This window comes from Notolepis coatsorum, assembly GCF_963971535.1.
Source record: "Notolepis coatsorum genome assembly, chromosome: 4".
Classification (NCBI taxonomy): Eukaryota; Metazoa; Chordata; class Actinopteri; order Aulopiformes; family Paralepididae; genus Notolepis; species Notolepis coatsorum.
Window position 1 is genome coordinate 18,902,475 of NC_140168.1, and position 17,667 is coordinate 18,920,141.

General features: G+C 43.5%; 1 protein-coding gene across 1 annotated transcript in view; it reads left to right on the plus strand.

The window, feature by feature from the left end:
- Window positions 1-14,742, plus strand: part of LOC311226438 (uncharacterized protein) — a gene marked incomplete at both ends in the record, with an annotated part of 37,931 nt that extends 23,189 nt beyond the window's left edge. Inside the window, one exon of the mRNA XM_084311864.1 lies at window positions 14,515-14,742. Coding sequence (XP_084167990.1) covers window positions 14,515-14,742 — 228 coding nt within the window. The remainder of the gene's footprint in view (window positions 1-14,514) is intronic.
- Between the last annotated feature and the right edge of the window lie 2,925 nt (window positions 14,743-17,667).

A 17,667-nucleotide genomic window follows, 5' to 3' on the forward strand; every position in this document is an offset into this window, starting at 1 on the left:
CCTTGATAGACAGGTCATCTAGCGCTCTGTTGTCTCTGGCTGGGGGGAGACGGTCAATGTCTCTTATCTCCTGTATCACGTAGTCCCATACGCGTCCATACCGTTGGTCGAGTGCTGCTAGAGCCGCTGTGTATGGGGTAGTAGAGTTGGCATAGGCCAGCGCTATATTGTGCGCTCGGGGCACCTTGAGGTGCTTCAATAGGGTAGCATACTTGTGGCGTTCATCAGCTACATCAACCATCATTGTCTCTAAGCACATCCGTAGCTCCGTGTACTGTGCTCGGTTCTCATGGGTGAAGTCTGGAAACGTCGGTGCGCCAAGGTACGATGCCATGGATGACTGGCACATCGGTGAGCGTTGGGGAAGAGGCCTCCTAGGCGAGTCTCCCCGTGCGTGTCGTCTTGGGCTGGTACTTGGTGGGTACCGAAGGTCGGGTACCCAGGTGCTGTCCCTCGGGGCTGGCGGTGCGTCAAACTCACCCGTGAGTTGAGTCGGGGGTTTGTAGCGCAGGGCCTCGGGGCTGACTTCTGGGCTGTACTGGACCTCCTGGTCCAGAGTACGTTGCTGCTGGTCGGGGCTGTACTGGGCCTCCTGGGCCAGAGTACGTTGCTGCTGGTCGGCTTGACATTCCTCCTCTTCCTCCTCCTCTTCCTCTGCTAGGACCTGGAGTCTTCTGTTCAGTCTCTCGGCGTGGTCCGATTCTTCCCGGTTGCTGGGTCTCGTATGGACCGGCTGGGGAGGGGGTTCGGAGACGTGGACAGGATCCTCCTGTTGGCGGGGTCCCGGGTCGCTTCGTCGGGTAGGGGAATGTGTCCTAGACCCATGTCTTGACGATCTCTGAGAGCTCCGTGTGGAGTGAGGGGGTGTCGCCATGGCAACCAGTTTGTCCATCAGCTCCGCCTGCAGCCGGTCGCGCTCTGCCTCGCGCTGGGCATGGGCGGCGTCGCGCGCTGCTTCGCGCTGGGCATTGGCGACGTCGCGCTGCGCATTGGCGCTGGCCTGGGCAGCGTCGCGCTGTGCGTTGGCGGCGTCGCGCTGGGCATGTGCGACGTCGCGCTGTGCATTGGCGGCGGCGTGCTGTGCATCGGCGCGGCTTCTCTCAATGTTCTCTTCTGTCTGGAGGCGTCTGGTCTCCAGTCTTATGCGGTCGTCTTCACTCCTTTGTTGCGCCTGGAAGCGATCTCGCTCGCCTGCAAAATGTTCGCGCTCGCGCGTCTGTTGCGCTTGAAGTCGATCGCGTTCGGTGGAGGCTGCCAGGGTGGCGATGAGTGCTTGCGCCAGCATCTTGTCCGCCGCGCTGGGGGAAGACGCCGTTCGGGGCGATCGGCTCCCGGCAGTACTTGTTGGAGACCCGTTCTCCTGTTGCGTACCGAGGAGATCCATCCCCTGGGTGCGCGTCTCTTCTTGTGGTGGGTCGGGTTCCATCCCGGGAGGGCTTTCTTTATCCTGGAGCGCTCCGGGGACTACCTCGTCGGCGTTGTCAGGGGATAAAGTCGTGTCAGTTCCCTCCTGGTCCCCACCGTGAGCTTGGTCAGTTACATTAGAACCCACTAGGGCCTCTGTTGGCGGGGTAGCCTGGTTGGTAGGGTCGGACATAATTTTACTATCCGCTTTAGTTATTTTATCCGTATCTAATTTCCCTTTAAAGCTAGGTATTGGACTGACAGAGTATGCCTCTAGATAGGGAGGTGGCTGCCGTCTGCGCTGCGGGCGATCTAGCTTAGGAGAACCGTTTGTGGAGTGTTCGTCATCGGCCATGTCAATATTAATATTATATTAATATTACGCTAATTATTCTCCGGCTCGAAGGACCAATTGTAACTGAGGGGTACAATTCCCTGACTGTATTAATCAAGTATTGGTATCATTAAACCACTACCGTATTATGTACATTACTGGCCTTACTGTACAAAAGTATATGATGAGAACTTCTCCACAATAACACGGTTTCCACACAAATACTTGTTTAGAATATTTATTACATCAAAAGGGTATTATTACATTACTTTAATTGCGCTTATAAGGCAAATAGAATGTGCATAGGCAAATCAATAATGAATATTAGTAATTATCTATGGTACTCAGGAGAGATACTGGAGATACTGAAAGGGGGGTACTACCGGTTGTAAGCCAGCAGGGGGAGGCAATGCTCTATACAAAGTCAAGGGTCCACGGAGGCGATATCACCCCTGTGTCAGCGGGGAAAGCAGCAGCTGTAATCCTAGGGTGCGCGCCGCAGATGAAGCCGTGGAGTCTCTGCTCCGACAGAAACGGGCTCGAGTGATGTCCTCACGGGAATGTGTATATCCCACAGCAGTGGGTGTAGACGGTTCTCTGCTCCAGCAGCCACAGTCAAAGCAATGAAGAATAATCCTGCCGGAAAATGGCTCTGCAATCACCGGTGTAGGTATCCTCCGTGGTGCACGGTAGTTCACAGTTGAACTTGACGTTACTATCCTTATTAGCACGCGGCAATAAGTGCTCTATGTAAACACACAATTACCCACTTCACGTGGTCTTTGACTCGTAATGAAGGCTTTTACTAGTAGGGAGCGAACGATACGTTAAACAAACGTAGTAGGATAACACGAGACTCTATCTTGGGGCGATGCGAGCCCTACTCTGCCCACGTTGCGTAGTGGGGAGAGACGTCACTTGGATAACTGGAACTGAACGAGACTGAACGGGACAAGGGACTAAGAGGAATTCTACATTTCTTGCGCCCTATTTATATGCACGGTGAACAAATAGTACCATTCGTATTTCGGTAGCCGTATTCCTACGCGGAACCGGGGCTAGTAGGGACATGTTCGTCGGCACTATTGAACTTGACTCAAGGGGCCTGTCTGCTGGCGCCAGGTTCTTGTCCAATGAGAGAATGAACTATTATGGGCTGTAGTAGACTAAAGGGATATTCAGTGTATATGTACAAAGAATATACAAGGGATATCAAAACGATATACAAATATTATGCAATATATATCAATCAGTAAATACATATATTCGGTTTAATCTGACCCTTTGTAACAGTTATAAATAACGGCATTCGTTTTTTCAGTAACGAGTAATCTAACGGATTACTCTTCCAATCTTAATAACGGCGTTACCGTTACTGCCAAATAATGCGGCGCGTTACTATGAAGCTTTGAAATTTATATCTGATATATTTTGGACCCACCGCTAGCTTTTAAGCAGTGCTTGGTGGTGCAAATTAACCTGGCTACTACGGAGCAAAAGTGACTGCGTATTCGAGCCCCTGGCTTGCATCGCAGTCACGAAAGGGGCTAATCAACATAGTGCTATACTTCCTGGTTTAATAGCACAGTCTTCAGGTGCTCAGAGTCAAATATATATATATATCTGTATGTCATGCATGTCTTAAATGTCATGATTAGATTAGTTTAGATGATTAGATTAGATTCTTATATCTGTATGTTGTGTATGTATGTCATAAATGTCATGAATTGAAAATGGGGGACCCTGATGTAAACAAGACGAAAGTCTTTCTCTGGTCTGCATCCCCTTAACAATTGTGTGTATTGAGCTGTACTGTACTGTACCCATTCTGCAATCTGTTAATTAAAATTTTCAATCAATCAGTATATATTTGTTATTTATTTTTGGTATAGTGCTTAACAAGCATAATTTAATGTTGCCCAGTTGTGGCCTGTTGAGGGTCAATACATATCAAAAGTTCCAAAACATCTATTGTGTTTGTATTTGTATGATCCACTATATAAACATAGTAATTATAATATCTACACATACATGGCATTTGATTGGAGGCTAGTCTCACTTTGTCCCACAGTAATTTAGTAACTTTTTGGAAGAAGTAACTAGTAACTGTAACTAGTTACTTTTAAAAAGTAACTTGCCCAACACTGACAACGATCCACAATCATTTTCGAGATCGGATCTAGATTGACGGAACTACTACTGCCTGAGTCGGGAGTGGTATTTTGCGCAATACCGTGTACTTTGCACAAGCCTCAAATACCGGCATGTAACTCGAGAACCGCTGAACTGGATTATGTCGGATTTTGTCGCTATCGACAGGCAACAAATAAGCCTTCAATTCGATATATATATTGTATTACAAAATATGCACACCCGAGCCACTAGGGGTCACCAAAGTGCCGGTTGCAAAAAGTCAGAAAAACGTCCCATATGAGGGACGTTGCAGCTTAAGAGGCTAACTACAACCTAAGGTCCAGCAACTTCATCAAACTCACCATCCCCAAAGCCTGCACGGTTTCTGGACGCAACGCCTTCCGATTTGCTGCTGCATCTGACTGGAACACATTACAAAACACCCTTAAACTCACTGCCCTCACATCGCTCACTGCTTTTAAACAAAATCTGCAACAGATCTTAACCGACCTGCTGACTGCCTCCCAATCGCATGCATAGCCCTCAGACTATTCTCTCCTCCCCCTAAGCCCCCTCACCTACCTTGCTCCCTCTCCCCCTTTCTTCTCTCTCTCCCTCTGGTTCTCGCTCTCCCTTTCTCTCCCTCTGGTTCTCACTCTTCCTTTCTCTTTTCTCCCTTATTTATTGTTGTCCTTGTATACTATTGCTACTGTCAGTTAAAAACAAACAACAAACAACAAAAGTGAAGTCGCAACACTGCGACCAATTGTTTTTCAATCAATCAATCATCTTTATTAACAGACACAGGGTCCACAAAAAAAACACACAAACATAATCAACAAATTACATCACAATAAATAAAAACATAAACCAATAGCAGCTCTACAATTGATTGATTGATAAAAAATTGTGGGGGGGGGGGCGGGGAAACTGTACATTGGAGGGGGTTGGGTTTGGACATTTACAGGGATCAGTTTTGAATTGCAGTCTCCTGTAGCCGTAGGTGCTCTTTCAGAGTGGTTTTGAAAGAGGGTAGTGATAGCATTCCTTTACAGCTGTGGGCATTCCACATTGATGTGGCATAATTACTAAACGTGTTTAGTCCCTTGTTCGAGCCGAATCTGGGAACTGTGCCAATATTTCCAGACACAGGACTGGAACTTGATATCACTGAGACTAGGTTGAGTCAGCATCAGGATTATCCTGTTCTGCGACAGATTCAGATGACAGATACATTTATACATAACATCAGGTGTCTCAGCAGAGCACACAGGTTACAGCTTGTGTTGTCCGGTTCCTTGTTTCTGAGCTAATGCTATCTAATAGCCAATATTTGTCTTCGTTTGACTTGTTGAACATGTCTAGAATACAAATGTTGAGATTGTTGGTGAACGAGCGACTAACTGCAGCTGCTGAAGAAATATTTGGAGTATTTGAAAGAACCATAGAAGAATATGAAGGCGAGATCAATCACCAACGTACGCAGCTGGATGCTCTGAAAACTGCGATTAGAACAGGTCTGTAAAATCAAAACGTTGTTCAACATTGTCATCTTAACTTTTGTTCTTAGTACACCGATTATCCTAACTTTTGTTCTTAGTACACCGATTATCCTACGTTTTGTTCTTAGTACACCGATTATCCAAACTTTTGTTCTTAATACACCAACGATCTTAATTTATGTTCTTGATACACTGGCGATCTTAACTTTTGTTCTTAGCTAATCTGACAGCAGTGACCTCTTGCTTATTCTCCTTACGGTACCTTTGAACGTTACTAAATTACAGAATGGCTAACAGTTAGCATCCCTGTTGCTTCATATCGCAAGCAAATCGTAGCTACTTGTGGAAATTCAGGCATCATAGCAGCATGGGGGAGGGATTGATTGAAAACTTTATTAACAGATTGCAGAATGGGTACAATACAGTACAGCTCAATACACACAACTGCTAACCTTCAACCTTCAAAACTTCAAACATATTAGACCCTTCCTGACAGTCAGTGCTGCTAGATCCTATCTTCACTGTATGATTCTATCACACATTGAGTACTGCTTCACAAACTGGTCTCGCACAGGTGTGACGATCCTCAAACCCATAGAACAGCTATACAAGAGTGCACTTAAAGTATTCGATAAGAAACCTCACTCATATCACTGTCACATTCTTCAGAGGTAAATTTTTTTTAGTTTGGCCCATTTAAATTTTTTAAACAGGCTATTGTTATTTACAAGACCCTACATGGTCTGTGCCCGCCCCCTCTGAGGGAATTCATAGAAAGGAAGCCAGATAGAGGAATCAGCACTAGAGCAACCAGAGGGGATTGCGAAGTGCCCTTCCGGCCAACCGCCTTTGCTAAAAACACCCTCTCAGTCAGGGCTGTTTAATCTGGAATGATCTACCACTGACCATACAAGATTGTACATCATTTCCATCTTTTAAATTCTTTTTTATTTATTTTTTTAAATTTATTGATTTTCACCATGGTCCATTCAAACAATATCTTGACTTCTCCTTCATTTATCTCAGCCTTCTGCAGTACAAATTGCATCAATTGTTAATAATTCTGAGTTACGGTGCAGAAGTACAAGTACATACATGAGGACCCATACAGTCAATAACATCCTATACTTCTTTTTTTCTTGACAAACAAAAACAATAACCAAAAATAACAAATAACAAAATAATATGTTAGGGTACATCTCCAATAGATCAGCCTCTACCATAAAGCAAACAAATAACAAAATAATATGTTAGGGTACATCTCCAATAGATCTGCATCTACCATAAAGCAAACAAATAACAAAATAATATGTTGGGGTGCATCTTCCTGACACTCAACTCCCTTTACACAAGGTTCAATTAACAATTATCCCGAATGGACCTTTCTATACACCTTAAACAAATGACGATCGTAACGGTGTAATGTACATTATCCATCTTTCCCATTTCTTCCGAAACGTATCCTGTTGCAACCTAAAAGAAAAAGTAATTCTTTCCATCTTAAAAATATCATAAATAATATCAATCCAATCATCCACTGTAGGAATTTCTGTTCTTAACCACTTTCTAGTAATGGCTTTCCTGCTAGCCGCGCTTAGTATCTGAAATATATATCTATCCCCATTTTCTGATGGCCTGGCGCCAAAATATAGACTCTCCAACTTAAATGGGATGTCGTCCTGATATATATTTTCAAAAATTGTATGGACCTCCCTCCAGAAAGGCATCAGCAAGGGACAAGACCAGAATATGTGGTAATGATTTGCCTCTGAGAGGCCTCACTGTCTCCAGCAGTTGGAAGATTTGGTATGGTGGCTCCCTTGAGCTGGAGTACTAAAGAACCTAATCAGGGATTTCCAACTAAATTATCTCCATACTGGTGAACTTGATGTTTTCCATTGTATTTCACATAAATCCTCCCATTCCTCTTCTGTTATATTTAGGTTCCCCTCCCTTTCCCATTTCTGTTTTACATACAATGAATTACCTTTCGTCTGTTGTAATCCGATATAGAGTCTTGAGATGGTTTTTTGGCTTGAGTTCGAGACATAAGCCTCTCTGAAGACTTTTAATAAAATATTTTCCAAAAGCGTTTGTTTACTTCGCTTCAGTAGTTGCTCGATATAGTGCCGAACTTGAAGATATCTGAAAAAAATATTCTTTCTGTATGTTTTTATGCCGTGTCTCATAGCATGTTATGATTCATTGCCTGCATGTTTAGTTTTTATGCTTTGTGTGGGCAGTGGCGTCGCGTGGGTAAAATAACAGGGGAAGCCAAAAAAAATTTATTAAAAAAAAAATTATTAAATATTTTTATTAATATTTTTTTTTTTTTTTTTTAAGTCAAGCAGTCACCATGTACACTACAGTATGGCTCGGCGGCCAGTCAAACTTTCTTTTTATTTATTTAACAGATTGCAGAATGGGTACAATACAGTACGGCTCAATACACACAATTTTATAAGGGGATGAGAAAGACGTTTGTCTTGTTTACATCAGGGTCATTAATACTGCTGGAGCATTGGTTCATTTTTGGTCCGATCTTTCCTTGCACGATTTTGCGCGCCACGTGGGAGCAAATTCGAGACACATATTCGGTTGAAAAAAGGTGTCCCACGGTCTCCTCTATGGCCGTGAATATTCTCACGCGGATCGGAATCACGGCGCGCCCGTGGGACACTTTTCCGTTTCGGCGAGTTTATTCCACGCTTTCGGCTTTCCTTTTCTAAGCATTTCCGGGGCTACATGTGAATGAGAAAAAGTTGCGGGACGCCCAGATGTTTCCACGATAGAAAGCTCGCGTGGATCCCATAATAGGCTCACTTAATACAGCATTTCTAAAATCACGCGACATTTTCAGGGTCGCGAGCCGACCTTTTCCCCTCGTTTCCGATGATGGAAGTGATTTAGGAAAAGCTTCGGCACGCCGAGAGGTACCCGTGGATTTAATCTCGCGAGGATCGGGGCAATATTCGGCTCGTGGGAGCAGTCACGGGTTAATACAATTTTCAGAGTGCAGAGGGGAGGTGTGCAGAGGGGATGCCAGATTAATTATTCTGCTCACAGCCCCGTTTTAAACTTTTAAGGTGTGGCAGTCAGCTCGAATCTGATTGGGTAGTATCGGTTTTGGACTCTACATACATGAATCACATGGTTGAGGCTGGAGAAAGACACCTCGGTCCGTGTACGTTTTGATAGTTCGTTTTTCGTTTCAAAAGGAAAAACGAAAAAACGAAAAGAAAAAGGAAATACGAGGTGTTTCATATTTCCGTTTGAAACCAAAATCGAAAAAACGGGGAAAAACTGAAATACGGACCTGTTTTTCCTATTTTGGTATCAGAATCAAATGAAAAAAAGGAGTCAATAATGGGCCGTGTACGTTTTGATAGTTCGTTTTTCGTTTTTGATGTGAAGAATGGAGAACGGAACCACGTGACAAGTACGTTTTTCAATGTAAAAGCCATGCACGATCTAACGTTAACGAATATGTATAAAACGTTATGAATAAATACATAAATACATGCATACAGATCTATACCAGGGTAACGTTATGATACATACATTTTTTGTTTTGTGCATTTCATTTAGACATGATATTTTATGTGAAGTAATAGCCTAATAATATGGAAATAGCCTGTGTGGTCTGTCCCAAGCTGTGTTGTCTAAACGCACGTTATACAGATATCCTAGTTCAGTGGTCAGCAATAGGCTGAAATAGGTCCGCCAGCAATAATATCTGCCGATCAGATTATTTTGAGAATATGATTTGTGATGAAGACTTGCTTTATTGTATCGGAATCGGGAGATTTAGGTAACGTTTTTAAAACACAAAGGACACCTCTTTCCTATCGTATTAAGGTAGACAATTATTATTATTAAATGTACAGCTCCGAGGCCGGCTCGCCTTGTTTAGGTGAAAGTAAGGTTGTAGCTCATTGTCTACCTTACTACGATAGGAAAGAGGTGTCCTTTGTGTTTTAAAAACATTTTGCTTAAGAATTATTGACACGGAAATTCGAATCTGTGAATATCTTTCTAACTTTACCTAAGTCTCCCGATTCCGATACAATAAAGCGAGTCTTCATCACAAATCATATTCTCAAAATAATCTGACCGGCAGATTGCTGGCGGACCTATTTCGGCCTGCGAGCCGCCTATTGCCGACCACTGCACTGAACTATAGGATATCTGTATAACGTGCGTTTAGACAACAACACTATTTGGGACAGACCACACAGGCTATTTCCATATGATTAGGCTATTACTTCACATACAATATCATATCTAAATGAAATGCACAAAACAAAAAATGTATGTATATAACGTTACCCTGGTATAGATCTGTATGCATGTGTATTTATTCATAGCGTTATACATATTCGTTAACGTTAGATCGTGAATGGCTTTTACATTGAAAAATGTACTTGTCACGTGGTTCCGTTCTCCATTCTTCACATCAAAAACGAAAAACGAACTATCAAAAGTACACGGCCCATTATTTACTCCTTTTTTCATTTGATTCTGACACCAAAATACGACCAAAAAACAGCTCCGTATTTCAGTTTTTCCCCGTTTTTTCGATTTTGGTTTCAAACGGAAATAGGAAAACACCTCGTATTTCCGTTTTTTTTTGTTTTTTGTTTTTCCGTTTGAAACGAAAAACGAACTATCAAAACGTACACGGACCCACCTCCCCCCTGCCTCTCCTCTAACTGCAGTGAGCATAGTGAGTCTGACAGTGTGTTAGAGAGTGAGAAGGAGAAGAGGGAGACATTAAAAAAAAATAATAATAATAATAATTATAACACAGATGAAAAAGAATGTAAACTATATTAAAGAAAATTATATATATATATATATATATATATATATATATATATATATATATATATATATATATATATATATATATATATATATATATTTTTTTTTTTCTTTCATATTTGATATTAATTCATATTTTGATAGGGAGGTCTGGCTTCCGTTGGCTTCCATAAGGATTCGCCACTGCGTGTGGGGACTGTGGACGAAAATTAGCATCCTTGCTAAATCTGGTGTATTTACACTGCATTTATTTGTAGTGTCCAGTAATAATGCTCTGTCCCGTCTAAATAAACAAATACATAAATAAGAGGATGAAGACCAGAAAAATACTTTTGACTTAAGGGTCCTCCATTTTCAATTCATAGTAGAATACATAAATATAGGCAATAACATTATAGTAGAATAAAGAGTGTAAACAATATAATTAAGTATGATTATAAGCATAATGAGTAGGCAGTGTAATCAAAGGTACAGATGAGGGTCTGGAGGGGGGAAGGGGGGAGAAATGGAGCATGGGGGGATCAAATTAATGAATATTGATTAGAGTGAAAGACCCAATTATTTTGTTGTCAGCTTAGAGAAAAACCGGAGAGGAGAGCATAGTACTCAAGATTAGTTTTTATTAAGCTAAAAACGGGTCATGAAAAGTGACATGGTCACAAGAGAGCTTGTCTGAATGAGCTCTAGAATGATAGAGCGAGTTACAGTTATACAGTGGGCTGGGCACGCCCCTAACAATGGTTTGGTTATCAAAGTTCAACCCGTTTTGCTATCAAGGTGTGAGTCTGTGAGTGTTAAGTCGCTTTTGATAAAAGCGCTGGCTAAACGACTAAATGTAAATACAGTATACGATAGCGATCTGTATGAATGGCATCTGTGTCTTCCACCAAAAGCAGGTGTGACTGCAGGAAAAGCCAAAGCACGACATATGGATGTATGTCTGATGTATAAGCTGTGGAATGTGCAACATTAGAGTGTGTATTGTGTGGAATGTGCACCATTAGAGTGTAGTTGTGTGGAATGTGCAACATTAGAGTGTAGTTGTGGAATCTGCAACATTAGAGTGTAGTTGTGGAATGTGCAACATTAGAGTGTAGTTGTGGAATGTTCAACATTAGATTGTGTAGTTATGGAATGTGCAACATTAGAGTGTTGTATTTCAAGGCGTTCTCTGTGGTCAGCCAGTTTCATATCTGCCGTCTGGGTCATGTGTATAATGTAGAACAATGCTGTGTGTCTCTGTGGTTAGCTAGTTCTATATCGAGTCGACCATTTACCGTTATCTGGGCCAGTGTTAATTTTGTTGACTAAATTGATGACGAAAGATGTTCGTCAACGAAGGTTTTTTTCATGACGACAACGAGACGTGACGTCACGTTATTGAATACCATGTGACGCTAACGAGACTAAATAGTTTATTAAATATCGTTGACCACAACTGAGCACACAAAAATGTAATTTACAAAAACCAGGATGAAATTTCTCTTCATGTATGTTGATATTGTTGACTAAAACAAGACGAGACAAACTAATTATAACTTTTCTTAATGCCATTGTCCCGACAGAACAGTGTTCTGACGGGAGCTCTGTGTTATTAGCATTAGCCTGGAGCTATTTGAAAAGCTAGTTGGGACTATTCATAATCCAGCTGCTGACCTGCAAGCAAAGTACAGCAAGTTGGCAAAGGAGTATTCCTCCAAGGTAAATCACTTATTCACCACATTGTTTGTATTTCCATCTAGCTCGCGTTAGCTAGTGGCTAACCTAGCTCACGCTAACGTGGCTAACTGATCGAACTCTCGCACACATGTAATGACATAATGCAGACAGCCATACCGGTGACAATGTTTAGCTTTTAGTGCCAAATGATAAGAGTCTGAGGCGGAGTCTCAAAAGAAAATGTTGAATACATTTTTTCCATTAACTAAAAATAGACAAAAATGTCATCCGTTTTCATCGACTAAATCTAGACTAAAACAAAAGAGACAAAATTGAGACAAAAACTGACTAAGACTAAAATGCTCAGACATTTAGTTGACTAAAACTGACTAAATGAAAAATAAATGAAGATGACTAAATATGATGAAAACAAAAAGTAGCACTTGACACATGACTAAGACTCAAACTAAAATGAAAATAGCTGCCAAAATTAACACTGATCTGGGCCCTGAGTCACGCTTCTACGCTATCTTTAACAGTTTCCTGTAAGTTGAAATCTACCCAGTATGTTCTCAAAAGAACAAGAGCTTTGACGTAAGTGGTTGTAGCTACGGCTGTGAGGGTGCTGGACACATGATCTGTGGTGGCAAACCTGTTTCGCCTATAAGGAGAGGAGACCCAGGGCTTTCAATGGGCATTGGAATTCCGAAAAAACGACACTACCCAGCTCAAGCCAGCTCTTGTCAATCAAATGACTTGTGGATAAACTTCCTTATTTCTCTTATTTTCCGGATTATCTACCACAAACCTGAACGATATTGGCATAAATTAGAACGCAGTTAGTTTCTCTACCTTTCTGTGAACATCTAGCAAATCTGCAATCTGATGAAATGGTGGAGGAATCTACATAATAAAAAAGTAACTGTACTTTTACGATGTGACGGATCGTATTGGTCTGCGTTGTGTTGTTGTTAAATGCTGATGTCCCGAGGGGGAGTCGAACAGGGGAGCTCCCGCACCGCGGGCGATGACATAGGCCGCTGCACTAAGAAGTGAATCCACTGCTATGTACCGTACCTATGCGTCTATTAACCCTGTTATGAGGAAGTGAGTTTAACTCACAGCCCGCTTACTGCCACAGTCGCTTGTCAACACCCCTGTTTCTGCGACTGTGGATATACTCACGGACCTCCGTTACACTCACCTCCCTAAACTCACACCCCTCAGGACATCCGGGTCACTGGGCACCACTGTGACGGATCGTATTGGTCTGCGTTGTGTTGTTGTTAAATGCTGATGTCCCGAGGGGGAGTCGAACAGGGGAGCTACCGCACCGCGGGCGACGACATAGGCCGCTGCACTAAGAAGTGAATCCACTGCTATGTACCATACTTATGCGTCTATTAACCCTGTTATGAGGAAGTGAGTTTAACTCACAGCCCGCTTACTGCCACAGTCGCTTGTCAACACCCCTGTTTCTGCGACTGTGGATATACTCACGGACCTCCGTTACACTTAGAGTAGATTTCATTCATGGTTTTTGCTGCACGCCTGGTGATACTAAGTCCAGATTGAACTCTGCCATTGGAAAGAGATTTGGCCCGATCCATAGATGTGCGACTTGGCTATAATAAGGTAATTTATATGCCTGATATTCTATTGTGGGGGAAAATAATGGACAATAGAATTCACATTCACATTCTGTCACATCCATGTTCAATGTTATGCACAGGGTGTGGTTAGAGGGCATTGGCGTTATGTAGTCACACGGGTTGACATGATGACGTATTAGATTGTATTAAGGAAGTGGGAAGTAAACATGGCACTTCACGTGTATTGCATCTAACAACCGTCTGGCAGTCTGTTTGTTCCGCACTCCTACATTGGTGACCCTGACGTGATCACACGGTTGCACCCACCTCCTTACCATGATTGATAGGACGACTCGTTGGCCAGAGGCCGTTCCACTATCTTCAACTACATCTGCCGACATTGCACGAGCATTCATCGGCACCTGGGTTGCCAGTTTTGGTGCTCCATCGGACATAACCTCCAACTGGGAGTCTCAGTTCACATCGGAGCTCTGGAATGCTGTGGCCCAGGGTCTCGGGGTGAAGCTGCACCGCACAACAGCCTATCACCCTCAAGCTAATGGACTGTGCGAGAGGTTTCATAGGTCAATGAAGGCTGCATTCAGGGCCAGTCTCTGGGACAATGGGTGGGTTGACAGACTTCCGTGGGTCATGCTGGGCCTCCGATCAGCCCCTAAGGAAGATCTTCAGTCCTCCTCAGCCAAACTGGTTTATGGGCAGCCATTGCGAGTCCCCGGGGATTTCATACCCAACACCACAACGCCTTGGTCTGCTGGCCACCAACGGTCTGTTTTTCTGGACAATACCAAGGTATTTAGGCCGGTGCCTACGTCACAGCACATTGTGCCCCAGGCTTATATTCCACCTGATCTCCATACAGCAAAGTACGTCTTTGTCCGCCATGATGCCCATCGGCCGCCACTACGGCCACCATATGAGGGGCCTTTTCGTGTTCTGGAAACAGGGGACAAGTCATTTGTAGTCGAAATAGGAGGGAAACCGGACCACATTTCAGTGGACCGTCTGAAACCAGCTCATGTGAACCTGGACCGTCCGGTTCCTGTAGCTCAGCCGCCGCGCTCCGGCCGCGCTCCGGCCGCGCTCCGGCCGCGCTCCGGCCATCAAAACCTCAGACCACACTCCGGGGTCTACGGGTTCCACCATGACACAGGGTTTCCCCCTGGCCGTTAAGTCCTCAGGCCACCCTCTGGTGGTCACTGGTCCCGTCGCTACACAGACTCTGGACACCCGAAGCCGTTTCGGCAGGATCGGCTCATGCTGCCAGTTCTTGTGAATTCTGGCGCGGGCGCATGTGGGGGACAATAATGGACAATAGAATTCACATTCACATTCTGTCACATCCATGTTCAATGTTTGCACAGGGTGTGGTTAGAGGGCATTGACGTTATGTAGTCACACGGGTTGATGTGATGACGTATTAGATTGTATTAAGGAAGTGGGAAGTAAACATGGCACTTCACGTGTATTGCATCTAACAACCGTCTGGCAGTCCGTTTGTTCCGCACTCCTACACTATATAATTTTTTTGTATTCACTTTTTCTCCTCATTTAAAATTTTTCTCCCATCCTTATTTTGTATTGCCAATTCTCTCCTCCCCTGTCTTGAACATTGCTAGACTATGCCCCCCACTGGTCAGTTGTAGTGAGGATAGAAGCCTTGCATCATGTGTCCCCTCCGGTACATGAGGAGGCAGCCTGTCTCATCTTTTCACCAGCCAGCGCGGACTCTCAGTGGTGAGGAGTAACACCTCCAATCCATCCAAACAGAAAACATAAGTCGCGTTATGTCAACACAAACAATAATATACACAGTATGAAAAACAACACGTCAGCAAAGCAAAATACAAACAAACATTAAATACCTCGTTGGCTGCATGCTACATAAAAGGGGGTTTCATTCTTCTGTTCTTGGCAACAGTCTTGATAGTGGTAGAACCTGTACAACTCCAACCAGTGGCTTCGTTTCAGTAAAAGACTAGGTATGGCGAGGAGGGAGGGGGGGGGGGGGGTGAACGGGGGGTTACCCCCCCTTGGTGGATTTTTTTTGTCAAATCAGTTGTGCAATAGTCACTTTTGGTGAGTTGTTTCTACACAATTCAGTTATATGACATTTAGGTATGACACAGGACTACACAAGCATTTTTAGTATAGAAATGTGTCAACAGACTAAAGCAGGGAACCACAATATTTTGCATACGAATTATGCAGAATGTAATATCATAACTGTCTATTACTTTTCTTGCAATTGAGCCAATTTTCCTTAGGTACGGTTTTGAGGTGTGTGTTCAACAGAATGTAGTATCAAAAACATTCACAAAAAGTATGGGTTACTGAATGCTGAACTGCACTGTTATAATCACTAAGCCATTGTAAGACCTTACCTGTGTCCCCGTATCACTTGTCTCTGCTGCCCTTTGATAAAAAAACATCCCTATGTCCATTTTCCTTTTTTTTGGGCATATTAGTTAGTCACAGTAAAAGTCACTGAGTAAAAGTGAGATAATTGACAATATCAAAACATGGTAGGGCTGTACCGAATAGTTCGAAGCTTCGTTCATAATGTTGACATTCGAATTAAAAAAAATTATTAAAAAAAAATATATATCTTTTATTTTTTATTTTTTTATTTGTATTTGCCAAGGTATGGCGAGTGCCATACCTTGCCATACCAGAACGACGCCCCTGACTCCGACCATCCCTGCCGCTTGCTCGCAGGTGCCGTAATCAGTCCCTAAAGTAAAACGCAAGAGCAGCCTAACGGGACACCATATATAACCAGACGTCAAAATGAATATACTATAAATTGTAGCAAATTAAATAATAAAGAAAATAAGAAATGCAACATAAATACATTCTCAAATATTACACTAGACTTACAAACTCAAATAACATATAAATTATGAAACCATATAATGGCCACAGCTACAACTATACAATACTATACTATACAATATACAGTTATATATATAATCCATCTATTGCTATACAAGAACCACTCCCATTCATTATTAAAAAAATTATAATAATTATAAAGTAAAGTGACCTTTTTCATTTTGTAAAGTGACCGTTTAGTGTGAGCGTGTGCAGCATGTGTGTGTGTGTGTTCGTGCTAAAGTGACTGTTAGTGTGTGAGCGTATACAGTATGTGTGTTGTGTGTGTGATCATGTGTGCTTGTGTGTGGAGAGTTCAGTGTTCAAGACTCTGATGGCCTGGGGGAAGAAGCTGAGCCGAAGTCTCTCTGTCCTAGTTGCTGGTGTGCGCAGGCGTTTGCCTGACCACAGCAGCTTGAACAGGCTGTTATTGGGGTGGTGAGGGTCTTTCATTATTCTGCAGGCTCTGGATTTGCACCTCTTGTTATATAAGTCCTGCAGGGGTGGTAGTGCAATACCCGTAGTACGCTCAGCTGAGCGCACCACTCTCTGTAGGGCCTTCTTGTCCTGTGCCTTGCTGTTTCCATACCAGGCAGTGATGTTTCCAGTCAAGATGCTCTCTACAGCTCCGGAAGGACTGGAGTATCTTCCCCGATACTCTGAACTTCCTTAACTGTCTCAGGTGGTAAAAAAAGCTGCTTCGCCTTTTTTACGACTGAGTCTATGTGTGTTGTCCATGTCAGATCCTCTGAGATGTGGACTCCCAGGTACTTAAAGCTGCTCACCCTGTCCACGGTAGCCCTGTTTATCCACAGTGGTGTGTGTGTCTCCTGCTGTCCTCTCCTAAAATCCACGATCAGCTCCTTGGTTTTACCAATGTTCAGGAGCAGGCTGTTGTCCTGACACCAGCGTGCCAGTACATCAACCTCCTCCCGGTAGGCCTTCTCGTCGTTGTCAGAGACCAGCCCCACCACCACTGTGTCGTCCACAAACTTCACTATGGAGTTGGAGGTGAACCTGGCCACACAGTCATGTGTGTAGAGAGAATACAGCAGGGGGCTCAGGACACAGCCCTGGGGGGACCCGATACTCAGGGTGATGGTGTTGGAGGTCTGACCCCCCACCCTGACCGCCTGAAGCCTTTCACTCAGAAAGTCCAGTATCCAGGCGCTCAGAGCGGAGCTCAGACCCAGCTCAATCAGCTTGTCCACCAGTCTGGTGGGGACTATGGTGTTGAACGCTGAGCTATAGTCAATGAACAACAGTCTCACATAGCCCCCCTTCTGGCTGTCTAGGTGAGAGAGGGTGTTGTGAAGTACCTGAGAGA